The sequence below is a fragment of the Thalia democratica genome, chromosome 4 (genome assembly GCF_965202585.1).
Source record: "Thalia democratica chromosome 4, ktThaDemo2.hap1.1, whole genome shotgun sequence".
NCBI lineage: Eukaryota > Metazoa > Chordata > Thaliacea > Salpida > Salpidae > Thalia > Thalia democratica.
The window spans coordinates 43,793,193-43,808,736 of NC_139168.1; the positions used below are offsets into that span (position 1 = coordinate 43,793,193).

Genomic DNA, 15,544 nt, shown 5'->3' on the forward strand with positions numbered 1-15,544 from the left:
TTTTAAAAATAAATATTAACTGATAAAAACTTTATTGTTTAGTCTGTACGTATGCAAATCAAACAACGTTTTTCTACTTTTATTTAGATATTTTTCAACAATTTTCTTCAGTTTGTAGCTATTGGAATTTTTTTAAAGTTTTTTAAGCATGATTGAAATTAATACTTATTTTGACTTCTATTAAATGTAAATTAGTGTATGATATTAAATGTATCATCCTAACTTAATACGCATTAACGAAAAAGGTTGAAGTATGTTTGTGTAAAATTTAAAAATTATGTTTGATATTTATTTCTGGAATAAAATTTTACGTCATCTTTATAGAAAGTATTTGAATAGCTTGAACTAAAACTTAATTAATAAATAAAAGTAACAAAACTTTAATTAATATCATAAAACTTTATAAAAGTAAATCTATTTAAGTTTATGGTGTGTCAACATTATAATAACGTAGTACTTTTAACATAAGCAGTTTCAATTGATAAGAAAAAAAGTAATGAACTCCGAAAGAAACGGAGAAATTTTGAATGGAAGTATCAATATACAGGGTGCAGAAGAAAAAACAATTAAGGGTTCGTCATACAATAAATTTTAAAAGCTTTATTCCTTTTTTTAAACATCAACTTTAAAACTTATAGCATTAAATTTAGATTGTTATATTATAGTTTTTTACATTATACTAAGAATTGTTGTTGTCACAAACAATTTTCGTATAAAACAATTTTACTTTAACAAAGGTAGATGTGGCAAAGTTACCAATCCTTGATCAGATATGTAGATATGACAATGCAGCGACTTCTTTTAAACATTGCTTAAATTACGCCGTTTTGCTAAAAATCAAAATCTCAGATTAAATTAATTCTTAATTAAATATAGCTATTACATTTGATACAATTTTATATTAGTCTAAAGAGCTTTTTCGAACGAAACAGTGTGACTAAAATAAATTTATATAGTTTGATAGAAGTCATTAGATAAAAAATATATTTTGTAACTGATTGTAAGAGCCTTTGTTATAAAAAAGGTTAATCTACAGAGTACAAAACTATCAAGGGATTTTAGATAAAGTGACATGAACCTAAAGAATATAGTTAAAGAATTGAATCAATTCACCAATAACCTGCTTCTAATTTTATTTTAAGCATGCATTTTTGATAAGGTTAACAAATTTTTAAAAGCAAGCACTATGTTACGCTTACGAAATAGTTAACAAAACACTTACAAACTACATCAGATAAGTATTTTTACAAAAATTTAAGAAATAATATAAAATAACAAAACTTAAAATTTTTTACTTATTTATAACAAATCTTCCAGAATTTGTTTCTCTAAATGTTTCCAAATTATATAAAATCTAGTACAGTAGATCGGTTTTTATCAAAATTTTGTGGAAACTTATTTATTATATGATTTTTTTTTGATTGTTATAACAATTTATACGTTATAACTTGTTAAAAATAACATAAAAAATATTCTGGAAACAAATATTTTCAAAGTACTCAAAAACTGTACTACTTTTCAAAGTCTCTGCACAGAATTTTCAAAATTTCTTTTGTTTAATCTACTAAATACAGAAACACTGATTTATTAATAAAACTTGTAAAAGTTAAAAAAAAAACTGTACAGTTAAGTTCTTTGTTAAGATATACTGGCTTATTATTATCCTTGTTACTTTTATACTTTGAATATTTCATTTTTAAAGTAAGCAGTTATATTTTTTTTGAAACTTTTATTTGATTGTTTTATAGCAACTTATGTCATGTATAAAACACACAGCTCTAAATACTTCTACTAGAAATAAAATAGATTAAGATGCATTTACAAAAAATATAAAATGCAATGTTGTTTTGTTCTTCTTAATTACTTCGGTAAAATATAATTGCTACTTTTTTTAATTTATTATTTTTTTACTTATTATCATTTATACAAAATAATTTTAGAGCTTTAATATTTGTTTTCTTTAAATTTTGTAATTATAAGAGTTTTAAAAATGTATAAATGTTTCTAAATGGCTTTAACAGAAGAATAATTAATATCTAATTTAGTTTATATGGATCAAAATAAAAAATCTATAATAAAAGAGTACTTAACAAAAATAGGTCAGGTGCTTATTTTCATATACTTGATGCGCATAAAAATAGAGTTAAAAACAAATGTTTCTAGTTTAGACTAAACTGTTTCTTAAAACTATAAGAATTAACTCAACTATCAAACGACAAAAAAAGCGCTCAAAAAGTTTGGTCTAAGGCTTAGGACTTGGTGTACAAAAAAAGATTGGTTATCAAGCCAAACTACACAAACACACTTTAATGTCTTGTCCCAGACCATTAATATAAGACGTGTATATCAAAAGCTTAAGATTAGTTGTTCAACATATGCACAGCAGTTGGGTCTTTTTAGAATTCGATTGCTTTCAAAATCTTGAAAAACTAATGTGATTACTTATAATTTGAGCGTTTTGAAAAAGATTGTATACTGTTATTTAATATCATACCACAACTTTTTAACCCTAGCATTTTTAAATAAAAAATTTTAAACTAAGCGTATTAGACAACATTTTAAGTAAATTACATTCGTTTTATCTTGACGGATATTTTTGTGTGTACTGTTGTGTAGATTTATAAAAATTTGCAACTTTATATTTTTAAACAATTTTCGAAAGCATTTAATTGTACCCCTGCTTTAGTTATAAATGATTAAATTGAAATTATTTTGTGTAACCTATATTATTAAAAAACAAAACTCAATCAATGTTTTTATAAAACACTAAAATACCTATTGTAGTATTTTAATATTACAATTTTAATTTTTAATATTTTAAGTAAACGCTTTTTTGTGTTTGAATTTTGTTTACCAGACGATGATTAAGTTTAAAAACCACTGTATATACTTAAAAGCTACTAGGTAGAGCTAATTTTTTTTAAATTTTTAGCTTCAATAAAAGTATTCAAATAAAAAAATTATGACGTTTATATGACCTATAACTAGATTATTTTTATGATTTTTTTTTAATAAAAATAGTTTTAATTAAATTGAGTAATTGTTAAACTTTTGTTAAACTAGTTTCGTTTAGATATACAGTAACCTCTCGCATCTTTACGCACTCATGACGTTACGCACTCTCGTTTTGTTACGCATTTTTGAATTCTAAAAAGTTCAAAAAATTTTTTTTTTAATATTGCACAAATTAGGTTTATTGTGTATTTTCAATTTAAAATATGTTTTTAAATGCTAACTCACCTTTTTATATCTTTAGACTTCGTAAACTTATGTTCCTTGACTAATTGATAAACTTTTAGTTATACCTCATTATATCAGAAATTTTGTTAACAATAAGAGACTAAATTAAAGTTCTGAAAGAAATATGACTGTGTTAAATAATGAAAGTATAATGAAATAATGAGAGTTAAAAACACAAATAAATAATACAGCACTCTTGCCCTAAATATATATAAACACCTAAAAAAGAAATCTAATGATACTTTCTAGCAAAAAGTAGCAGTGATACTTAATAAATATAGAGCTTACAATTAACACAAATCTCAATTGTTTTTTTAATAAACATATCACTAATTTTCTTTGACGTTAATTTGCTAAGTAAAAAATAATACAAATGTTAACTATCAAATAAGTCACATAAAAATAAAGATAAAATCTACTTATTATTAAAATTAGTAAAAAAATATTCAAGTAACATTATTTATACAAATTTAATTTTTTTTTTTTTAATTTATGTATAGTTTTATCTTTTGTTTTCATTTTTATAAATAAAGTAAACAAATTGTTAAAAGTGGGAAAGTCCCAAGTCTGCTTTTAACTAGAAGCAATATCAAAAAACAGTCATTTTGGTAAGTATATTTGGTACCTCTCGTATTTTTACGCATTTTTTCTGTGGACACAATGTGCGTAAATAAGCGAGAGGTTACTGTGTTAGAAGCATTATAAACAAATTATAATTGTATAATCTTTCAAAATAACGTTTTCACGATCGAAAATAATTGTAGTTACTTTACGTACGTAAATAAAGACATTTTTTTTGGCACTCACCGCCGGTTGGGTACGAACTTTTGCGCTGTATACTAAGTGCGTACCTAAACGGCAGGTTACTGTACTAAACGTGCATGCTAAAATTCTAACAAAACAAAAAGGTAAATTCTTAGTTAAAAGTACTTTTGGTTATTGCGTCATAAATATTGAAGATTTCAGAATATACACGATAATTACAAAATTTAAACATAAGTCACTCATTTTCAAAAAAGTTTATTAATTAATTTCGTTTACCTCTTCATCAGAATAAACTTGCTAAAAACTGATACTAATATCGGGTAATTTAATTATAAACATTAATTTTGAAATACCTGGCTAAAAATTGTTAAGTCATAAAGCATAAAAATATATTTAAAATGTTTAAATTAGAGTTGAATTACACTTAGCTGATTAGAAGTTGTTTGTAAAACAAAACTTTTAAAACAAAAATATTTAAGATAATAGAAATGAGTGACTTTTATTTTAACTTTTTTAGTTCAAACCAGTACCAAAACAAAACTATATATAATAATCTTCTGAAATTCAACAATTTTTAAACATAACGTTTCACGGCTTAAAAACTTTTAGTTTAGCTTTTGTTTTATCTTGGTTTGAAATTTTTTTTTAAGTATTTAAACATTGTTGGTATTTTTTATCGGGTTGTAACATGCGTATTTTAATTTTAATCGTTAAAAAAAACATGCCGGAGATATAGTATTGATTAAGACACCCTGAAAGAATTCCAGTAGTTTAAGTGAAAAACTTTGTTTGCCGGTTCACCCAAAGTTTTATGCGCTTTTTATACAAAAAAGAACAATTTTATGCGAAATTATAAATTGTATATTGTAAAACGAAAAAGCAACTATCAAAAAGAATTACTAGTTTTCTTGAGTTAAACTGTTTGTTTTTTTAATTTTGTAGTTAAACCATGTATAAATGTTTTTACAGATTTGTTACCTTTAGCTACAGATGAAGGAAAAGTAACTAAAGACTTTTTACAAAAGTTATTAGAAATACTTTTCGATCATATAAAACTGCAATTGGATAGAAATGAGAAGGTCATTGATTTTAAAATCCCTACTGATTTACTGGAAAATAAAGGTATTGAATTGGTTTTTTTTAATGTGTTTCGAACAAAAAAGGACTTAAATAAAAGAAAACTTTTCAACAAAGCATAAATTAAAGTTCCTCAAAATTTTACAGAAAACAATTAAGATATTTTAAATTTATATGTTGAGTTTATTAAATATTTGTAGAAGTTTTAAGAGATAGTAGAAATTTTACTTTAAAAAAAGTTCTGATAAAAGTCCTACAATTTTTTTAAGAAACAGTAGTATATCAAAAACATAAATATTTACCTATGAACTAAAAATTTTCAGATTTTTTGATCAACCTTACTGGGGATGCTGTACCACTTCATCAAATTTTGAAAGATTGCAAAAATACCTTAAACTTCGTAACAAAAACAGGTAGCTAAAATAAAAACTTTTGTAGATTAAAAAAAAACCTATCCGAACTATATACCTTATATTATTTTAAACATTGATTTGTAGTAGATACTTTAGCTATCAATCTGCAGGTTTTATGAATCTCTTTTTTCATCCTCAAAATGTTGTTGTTAATTAAAAATAAAACACGATTGAAAACTTATCCACTTATATCAACCACATAACATTTAAATTTTCTAAGCGATTTTTTTTTCAATAAATATAATAAATCTAAAGATTTAGTATACGATATTTTTTATAAACATGAATATAGATTTTTAAGCATCTTTTAATACTAAAAGTGAACTATTTTTAGTTTACATACATTTTTTTATAAACTTCCTATAGCATTAAGAAGCTTGTCTCACAAAACTTAAAACTATAGAATTTTTTTTTACACCAACAGGACACCCAAGGCATTTCAACACATTAAGTAGTGGGCTAGACATTGTATCTATGGCAGGAGAATGGTTGTCAACTACAGCGAACAATAATATGTAAGCGTACAACAACGTTTTTCTGTAAAAACGTGTTTAAAAAATCAAATAAACTAATATTAATTTGGTAAAAGTTTAATATTATTTATTTATAATTAAGAGCATGATTTTTTGTTGTCATATTTACATATAACTAAGAAAACTAATACAAAAAGTTACATTATCAAAAAACAAAACCATACTTAAATAAAAACCCTTCTTAAGAAGGGTTTAAAATACTGTTACAAAAAGTTTTCGGATATAACAGTTTCTTTAAAACAGTTTATTTATCCATACCATTATAAAAAAGATTCTGAGTAAACAACAAAGTATCTAGAATTCTAATTCTTTTAGAAGTCTTTCTCCGTTTGCAAACAAATTCATTTAAGGGTTCAAAAACAAGATCGCTTTCTTCATACACTACTTTTGTCAAGCGTTTATAAATGAAAAAAATAAACAAATCTAAATCTTTTATGAGATATAAACTTTTTCAATTTTTAAAAGTACGAAAATCAAAAGCCTTTACAATAATGCTGAAATACTTTGTTTAGACCAACAAGGGTTTCCCAAAGTGGGCCATATGTCATTTCAGATATTCAGGGGGTTGGAAAGGGGCCAAAGAAGGGACATGAGTAGTAGTGGGCCATAGGGAGGCCACGAGGCCATAATTTAAAACTTACACTAGATATTCTGGAGTCAATGATGAAGAGTAAAAAAAAAGAAAAGGTTACAGGCGTGTTTAAGAGTAGTTTTTAGACTTATTTTTATCTTTTTTGTAAATCATTCATTTTAAATGGAAAAATTTGAATTTTTAATAAAATTTAGCTGCATTTAGTATTAAAATAAAATAAACCTACATAATTTTTTGAATCTAAAACGTTGGTACATTGTTCAAAATGGTAAACATTAAGTTCAGGTTTATAAGCTAATTATAATTATGCAGTTTTATATTTACAAAATAAATTCAAAAGCACATACTAAGAAAAACGAGACACAAATAAGCTTATAAGATTGTTAAACGGAGTTAAATGATTAAAAACAAATATTCTAGTTACTAATAACATTTTCCAAAAAAATGAAAGGATAAACTATGAATTTGCGCCAATATTTGCGTTGATGGAAACAACAGTATTGAAGAAAATGAGAAGCATGATCGGATGGGAAGGCGGAGACGGTATTTTTGCTCCAGGTTGTGACAATTATGGTTTTTCTTGTTTATAGATCTTCTTATATCTTGTTTCTATATCGTTAAAGCTTAAGAAATGCCGGGATAGTTTTAAAAATGGTATTAAAATTATGAAAAATATTGTCATCGTTTTAAGAAGAGCTAAAAAATATTACAGTAGTATTTTTGAAAACTTTCGTTAAAATCAAAGTATGCACTATTTTTCATAAGTCTTGTTTATGTTATAAAAACTTCTGTAGAATTTATATTTGTTTTTAAATTGGTAAATTTAGTAATTTAACTTAATATTTTGTTTTTATACCGACAATTTATGAGTATTATTCTTTTGTTAAAAAGAAGTAATTAATTGTCTAAAACTCAAATCAGTTTTTAAACATAAAACTACATTTTTGGCAGTTTTTAAAAGTTTGAAAATTTATAAAGGCTAATGTAAACGCTACTAAATAATATAAAGAAACAAAAGTCTTCTTTTTAATCTTAATTCCTTTTTTTTATCAAAGCTATAAATTATAGTCACTTATTCTTAAATAATTACTCTGAAACTTATTTAATAAAGATAAGTTTTTACGTTTTTCAAAAAAAGTTGCAAACGATTGCCGAAAATAATTTAAATGATCTTAATCAAAAAAATCTAATGTAACAGATGAAAAGATAGATTTATAAAATAATACTAGAAGTTTTGGAAACTACAAAAATAATTAAATAGACAAACTTTAGTATAAATATTGATCTAAAACAGTGACACTTAAAAACAAAATATCTAAAAATTTTTTTAACATGTAGATTAATATTTTTTATTCTTGTAGTTTTTTTTTTGACAATTAAAACTTTTTTATTTCGTAGAGTTTAGAAATATTTGTTAAAATAACTTTGCTTAAAATATAAATTAAGTACTTGACTATTTTTGTAGATTTTCATTGAAATTTAATTCTAGGAGGTAGTATGTCTAACATTTACGCTATGATGCTTGCTCGTCAAAAAGTTTGTGGTAAAAATTGCAAAAGTAAAGGAATTTTGTATTGTGGAAAAAAATTGGTCTGTTTTCAATCTCGCCACGTTAGCTTTAATAAAAAATTTTATAAAATAATTACAATAAGTTTTTTTTTACTTCTTAAAAAAGTCTTAGATGAATTGCAAACTGTAATAAAAAATGTATACGATTTTTCGACTAAAAGTGTAGCATTTATTCGATAACTAGTAAAACAAAGAAAAAGAAAAGTATTTTTGGACTAAATCTATTAAAAAAAACTAAAAATAAATTTTAGATAAAAATAGCTAAAATTTTTAATCAAATAAAAATAGTTGATCAATAATTAAACTTTCTAATGACCTCTTTGGTAGAAAAGTTATTTGATTTAGTACTGTGATTTTAATTTTTAAGTATAAATTTTAGGCTCATTACTCGTCCAAAAAAGCAGCATCGATTCTTGGAATTGGTTTGGAAAATGCAATTGATGTAGACGTAGACGAAAAGTTTGTTATTATTAATGAAGTACAAAAAAATTTATTCATTTGTAAAATCATACAGATGTCAAATGGACGTGTCAGATCTCAAAGAAAAAATTAAAACCGCAATTAAGTTTGGTTCAACTCCGTTTATGGTGACTGCTACAGCCGGAACGACGGTAGTAGGTGCTTTTGATCCGATTAAGGAGATTAGAAAGATTTGTGATGAAAATGGAATTTGGCTTCATGTCGATGTACTTTAGTTTTCTAATACATAGTTGTTGAAAATATTTTTTTGATACAAACTGTCATTTACAATGAAAAAAATAGTTTGAAAGCTTTCTAGTACGATTATCAATGACATTTACTTTTTATTTTTTATTAAAAAAGGTAGGCTTCAAAACTTAATATTTTGTCTTAAAATTTTTTTATTTAAGAACTGTAATCAAATCTTTTATTAACGAAAAAAAAGTTTATATAAATCTAAAAAACATTGAAATTAAAGTTAATATAACTGTTGTTCTATTATGTTTATAGTTTTTAAAAAAGTAAAACAACTTTTATAGGCTTCAGTTTTTATTTTAAAAGTGTAGTTTTTGTTTTCAAACTATTTAGTTTCAAATAATTTTAACCCTTTGTACTATTTTTTGTTTATTTTGTAATTTTAAATGAATTTGTACACTTAAACGTCAAATACATTCTATTTCCATTGGTTAATGTCAAATAAAGTTTTGTGAAACAGTATGAAAGCTTTTTAATTATGTTAAAAAATAGTTTTCTAAATAGCTAAAAATATCACTATAAATTCTTACAGGCGGCCTGGGGTGGAGGACTCATCTTTTCTGCTAAACATCGCCATCTTTTACATAGCATTGAACTTGCTGACTCAGTTACGTGGAACCCTCACAAACTAATGGGAGTCGTTTTACAGTGCTCAGTTATTCTTACCAAAGAAAAAGTATGCTAAGAATTTTTAATTTTCTGTCGATTAGAAAATTAAACTGTGCTAATACTTTATTAATTAAGTATCTATAACAATCGAAGGTTAGCTTCAAAACAGTAAATTCTACACACATTGCAAAATACGATCTAAAACAAAATAAAGTTCTTTTAAGTTAATGAAGTTAACAACACTAGTTTTATATAATTTATTTTTTTACTGCATAGAAAAAATTACATCGCGGTATGCAGTTGTTTAAAAAAAGTTCTAGTAATCAATATATAAACAATATTAAAAAAAAAATCTGATAAAATAAGCAATAATAATAAGTAATTTTTAAGTTAAGAGTTAATAGTAAATGATACAACATTTTTTTTAGTTGTTTAAAAGAAACATATATTTAGTTAGATATAAATCGCAGACTTTTGCTTTGCAATGTAATGTAACCTTAACTTTGTGTTTTTACTGATAACGATAAAAAATCTAATAAAACGAAATAAACTAAGCTATTTCAAAAATTTTTTTGGTTTTTAACGAAATTTAAAGTTTTAAACTTTTGTATTGCCCACTTGAAAATGATATAGCAGAATAAAAATGACGAGATAGAATGAACTCGAAAGAAATACCACAACGTTATAATAATTTTTAAACATATTCATATAATAAGCTCAAACACTTTAAATTATTGGTAAGTTAGTCATCAAGGGTGAGTTGACCATAAAAAGTAAACCTTACGTGTGTTTAAATAACAATAAAACCTTAGCTTAATGTTTTAGCTAGCCTAATTTATTCATTTTATTTATTCCCTCAGTTTTTTTTTAATTACAAAACAATAAAATAAACATAAATATTGGTACTTGAAAAAATAAAAAACCTAGCGTGGAAGATATAATCGTAAGTAACGGTTAATTTTACAATTCTTATCAGTATAATTAGTTTTTCATAAAATATTTTCATTCAAAAAAGAGTTATAAACAAAAAACACTCATATTTTTCAACGTTTACTTAGGGTTTATTATACGAATGCAACAAAATGTCAGCAAACTACGTGTTTCAGCCAGACAAATGTTATGATTCTTCATTTGACGTTGGAGATAAGAGTATTCAGTGTGGTCGTCATGTAGATGCCTTTAAGCTATGGTTGTCTTGGAAAGCAAAAGTTAGTGATTATAGCTGCAGTTAAAATAGTAAATAGTTTAGTTGTAAATTACAACGAAATGAATTCATATTTAATTTTTTTTCAATTGAAAAGTTCTCGTATAACATTTTTTTACAAAACAAAGTTACACAGAGTTACTCTAAATTAAAATATGTTTGTTTTAATTACCTGACTACGCACTTCTAATCAGATACAAATTAAATGACCGTATTATAAGAACTTTTGTAAACTACTTAAGAAAACTTTATTTTTCTGTAATTTCTATTATTTTTTATGTGATGTTTTTTTTAACAATTACTAAATCAGGAGTTTTATTCAAGTTTTTATAATCTAATTTAATTAATTTAAACAGGGTGATAGAGGTTACGAGATGCAAATGGACAAACTAATGGAGCTATCAAAGTATTGATTTTCAGAGATTTTATAAAAATATATAACTAGTATAAAAGTATTTAATATTTACCATATTTTAATTTACTTAGCTGGTTCAGGTATTTTTTCTATTTGAAAGTATTTTACTATTACTCGAAGAGTTATGACTTAGCTTAAAGGTTATCATTACAATTTTTATTATTAAAAAAAAATTTAAATCATTTTTTTATTAAAAAACTTTGTATGAAAAAAAAAACCTAAACAAATATTCTTTTTTAGATATTTTTACAAAAAACTAAAAACGATGGAAAATGATGGTTTCAAAATTGTTTACGAAGAGGTTGTTTTAAATGTTGTTAATATTAAAAAAGGAATATATATAACTTTAAGTATAAGGTTATGCATTATAGTTTTTTTAAAAGCCAAGTAGCGTTTTCATCGAACCAATGTTGTTTACAAAATAAAACTTTAAGAAACTAAGTATAAATAGCGATTTTTTTAAAAATATTGAAGAACATTTGAAACTATTCCACATATGTTCTGAAGTAGATATTCAAAAAGATATTCTGAAGTAGATATTCACTTTGTACAAAAAGTATTATTTTCAAATACAAGTAAATCTAAGTTAATAAAAAGTTAAGAATTTACCAACAGTGTAGCTTCGTCTTAATGCAAAATAATTTTAAGTAAAACTTAAACAATGATTTTTTGAAATTGTTACATTTACCAAAACGTTAAATATCAAAATAAGTTAAAAATTATAATTTATTGTTTGCTATTGTTTAAATTTTTCTAATAATAAATAAAAACAGCCATTGTGTACTCAAATATGTTTTTGGTACATCCCAACTTGGATGCGATGTTTGAAAAGTTCACAAGAAAAAATGAGTTTGCTAAACAAAGTAAAAAAGGCATTTGTTAATAAATACGTATTTAATTTTAAAAACAAACTTAATAGTATAATTTCATATGAAGCTTAATTAAGAAAATCTAATCTATTTTGTTTTTAAGATCAAGTATTTTTAACGGAAGATATCAAAAAGCTTCTTTCTAAAACGTTTTTTCTAAAACTATACATAATAACAATATTTACGAATAGTGCAAACGTTCATACATCTTTAAATAAAAATTTCTAATCAAATATACAGCAATAATTTGACTTTTGTAAAACTATAACCTTAGAAAAGACTTTAAAGTATTAGTTTAAAAACACACTTAAATTACTTACAATTATGTTAACATAAATATTAAAGTGTTTAGAAGCTCCCAAGGAGTTAATTAAATTTTACTGAATACTTCTAAATTAACTTAAATACTCTTTAAGCTCAAGCTGCTTTGCTTTTTTATGGAAGAATTTTAAACTGATAGTTCTTGTGTCTAAAATTTCTACATTTTTTTTGACTAACACATACAACTTTAATTTTAAGGTTGCACCAGCTATCAAAAACGAGTTGATGAAAAGAGGAGACGTGCTTATTACGTATATTTCATACGACAAGCACCCTAACTTTTTCCGTATGGTTATAAGCAATCAAGCAGCAGATTACCAAGACCTTGACTATGTTATAAATTCTGTAAAAGAAGTAGGGGAGTCATTAACTATAAAGTCCAGTTTACTGATTTCGACATAGACTGATACTTTTAGTTACGAGAATTCTAGGAAGAACATTTATTAGTTATATACTAATAGAAAGAATTTAAAATAATATTTGATAGCTCTTCTTTAACTTGATCTTAAATGTTGAACTACGATAATTAGTCAGTGTTTTAAATGTGTTAAAACCATATAACTTAGCTTTAATTTTTTTATATTTTAAATTGTCTGTTTGTATTTTAACAACCATATACATTTTATCGCATAATAAAGTCAGTAACTTAGTTTGTTAACTACGTTTTTTTTTCAATTATTAATAAAGTAATAAAAATTACTTACTTGAAACACTACTTCAATCATTCAAAAGCTCATAGCAACTTTTGTGTAATCTGATTTTAAATCATAAAGAAACTTTAAGGAGTCATTTAACGGATTTTAATTGATAAACACACCTTTATCAAGTTAAATTTAATATACCTATTTAAACTCACCTAAGTTTATAAACTGTGTAGAGGTTTATATAGTCCATTAAATGCTTTATTTTGTAACTTCCACTTTTATTGGAACTTGGCACGTTATTGAGTTTTTATTTAAACATTTAAAAAACTCGAACAACTATGCAAACTTTTGTTTTTAGTAAATAGTAAATAAGTTATAAAAAAGGCAAACAGTTTATTGTTTTTTCTAACTTTAACAAAATGTTGTCAATAGTTTACTGTATAGAAGTTATTATAGATTTATAATGAATAAGCAATCTTAAATCAACTTTATTCTTTTAAAAGTTTTCTTTTCCTAGTTATTTTATATAAAGATCAAAAAAGTAAATTTTTATTCACTACTAGTTTGTTCTACTAAATGTTTGCAATTTCTTACATTCGCCAAAACATATTCTTATATTTTTAGCACTTATAAAAACGTTTATTGATTTCAACAATTTTTTTAATAATCTTTATGTTATTACGATCATTTTTTAGACTTTTGCACAGCACACTGCAGTGCACAGTAGACAATAAAAGAAAAAAATTGTGAACTAGATCATTCTGTAAATACAGTTTTGATACAAAAACTACTTTTTTTTATTATTTTTGTATACTTATTAGTAAAAGTTGTTTAAGAACTTGGTAAAAAGGTCAAACAACAGCATTAACCATAAAACAATATTAAGTTGGAACATAAAATTTTTTTAATTTTTTGACATAAGATTAATTTATATGAACACCTTTTGTGCTTAGGTGGACACTTTGAAAAATTCTACAACATAATCCTGATTTTTTCTATCCTAACAGTTACCACCTAATATGTTCCTATCCATATCAATTATACTCAAATAAAATTTTTACTGATTAATTCCGATTCGAATCATAACCCAACAACTAATTTTATTTGAAATAAATGTCCATAAAACAATACAGGCTTTAAAGTAGTTACTTATTGAGTCCAGGATCCGAGTCCAGCTGGATACTGCCAAATGTTAAATCAAAAAAAACCAGATCCAATTAATATAAAAGAATAGCTTTTTTATTGGAAAAAACTAAAATATATATATATATTACGTTTATATATATATATAAAATAAGGTTAATGTTTAAACATAAACACTTTCAACTGAGCCCACTTGAAGGGCTTTTAAATAAATATATATATATATATAAGATGTAACGTTAAAAGGCGTTAAATCCTGGAGATCCTGATAAGCTAAGCTTATCGGAATAAATACCACAGATGTTCTTGTGCTAAAACTTTATTTCAACTAACGGCGTTTCACTGCTCTCAAATAAATTTAAGAACAGATCTACGGAGTCTATAAAATATTAACACACATTAGAAAAAAAGCAGAAAAAGCATGTAAAATTATGTATAGTGTTTATGTAGGTAGTAACTATAAATGAACTTTATGGTTTAAAAACAAAGTTTGGGATAAAAACATAAAATTATAAAATTGTCTACAAAAAATTCAAATTTTATAAAAGTAGGCACTAACCTCAAAAAGCTCTAGGAATAGGCAAGTTTTTAAAATGAAAATTAAATTGAGTTGTGCAGAAATATTACGTCATAATAAATTTAACAAATTGGTCAATAATTTATACAGCTTAAAAACATAAAGTATTAAGCTTGCAAGTGTATGTAAGTGTAATGTGAGAGTTGTGAAATAAATTAGTACATAAGTAGACAGAGTTATTTAAAGTAGAATCGTCGGTTGTGGGGACAAATATTCGATAAATCTTGCCGCTTATTCAGAAGTAGGTCTTTATCTTCTGCTGCAATTACTGCTCTTTCTGTATTGCAAGTTGGGCAAATTCTACTTACTCCGTTGGATGCATGTTTGATCTTTGAAACAATACTCCACTCCATGTTTGGCCTTTTACCGTACCTGTGAAAAAAACTCCAGACATAATCCGATAAACGCGTGCTTTGTTTTTTATTTATATTTTTAAAAGTATGTTTATGGTTGCATATCTATCTTTGAAACTACCTGCTGTACTTCCGATATAAATTTTATCTGGGCCCTTACTTTCAACTTTAACTTTATAAATTACATTTTTAATTAAACAATTACCTTTTAATGAGCAGTTATCTTTGTTTAATTTACGGCAATTACATGTTTTAGGCATACTACTTAACTTATTACTATTAGGGTTAGTTGGTTTTGAATATTTATTTATAGTTTTATTGTTATGCATTTTGCTTATACTTTTAGCGCTATTATCACTTACTTGTTCTAAGTTTTCTTTTATCATTTTAGAAATACTTCTAGTTATACGTTGATTATTATAATCTACACTATTACTAGTACTATTGATATGGATATTTTCATTATCATTAATATTAAAGTTATCATTACAGCTTATATCTTTAAT

At 24.4% G+C, this 15,544-nt stretch overlaps 1 protein-coding gene across 1 annotated transcript; it reads left to right on the top strand.

The window, feature by feature from the left end:
• The first annotated feature begins 472 nt into the window (after nucleotides 1-472).
• LOC145835047 (glutamate decarboxylase 1-like) lies at nucleotides 473-12,964 on the top strand. Its single transcript, XM_082942582.1, has 14 exons — nucleotides 473-572; nucleotides 4,975-5,127; nucleotides 5,406-5,495; nucleotides 5,920-6,010; nucleotides 7,072-7,178; nucleotides 8,110-8,231; nucleotides 8,569-8,648; nucleotides 8,704-8,875; nucleotides 9,436-9,579; nucleotides 10,571-10,720; nucleotides 11,073-11,122; nucleotides 11,372-11,432; nucleotides 11,905-11,994; nucleotides 12,520-12,964. Exons 1-14 carry the CDS (start codon nucleotides 497-499, stop codon nucleotides 12,721-12,723), a joined length of 1,590 nt encoding a protein of 529 aa, XP_082798708.1. The 5' UTR covers nucleotides 473-496; the 3' UTR covers nucleotides 12,724-12,964.
• The last annotated feature ends 2,580 nt before the right edge of the window (nucleotides 12,965-15,544 follow it).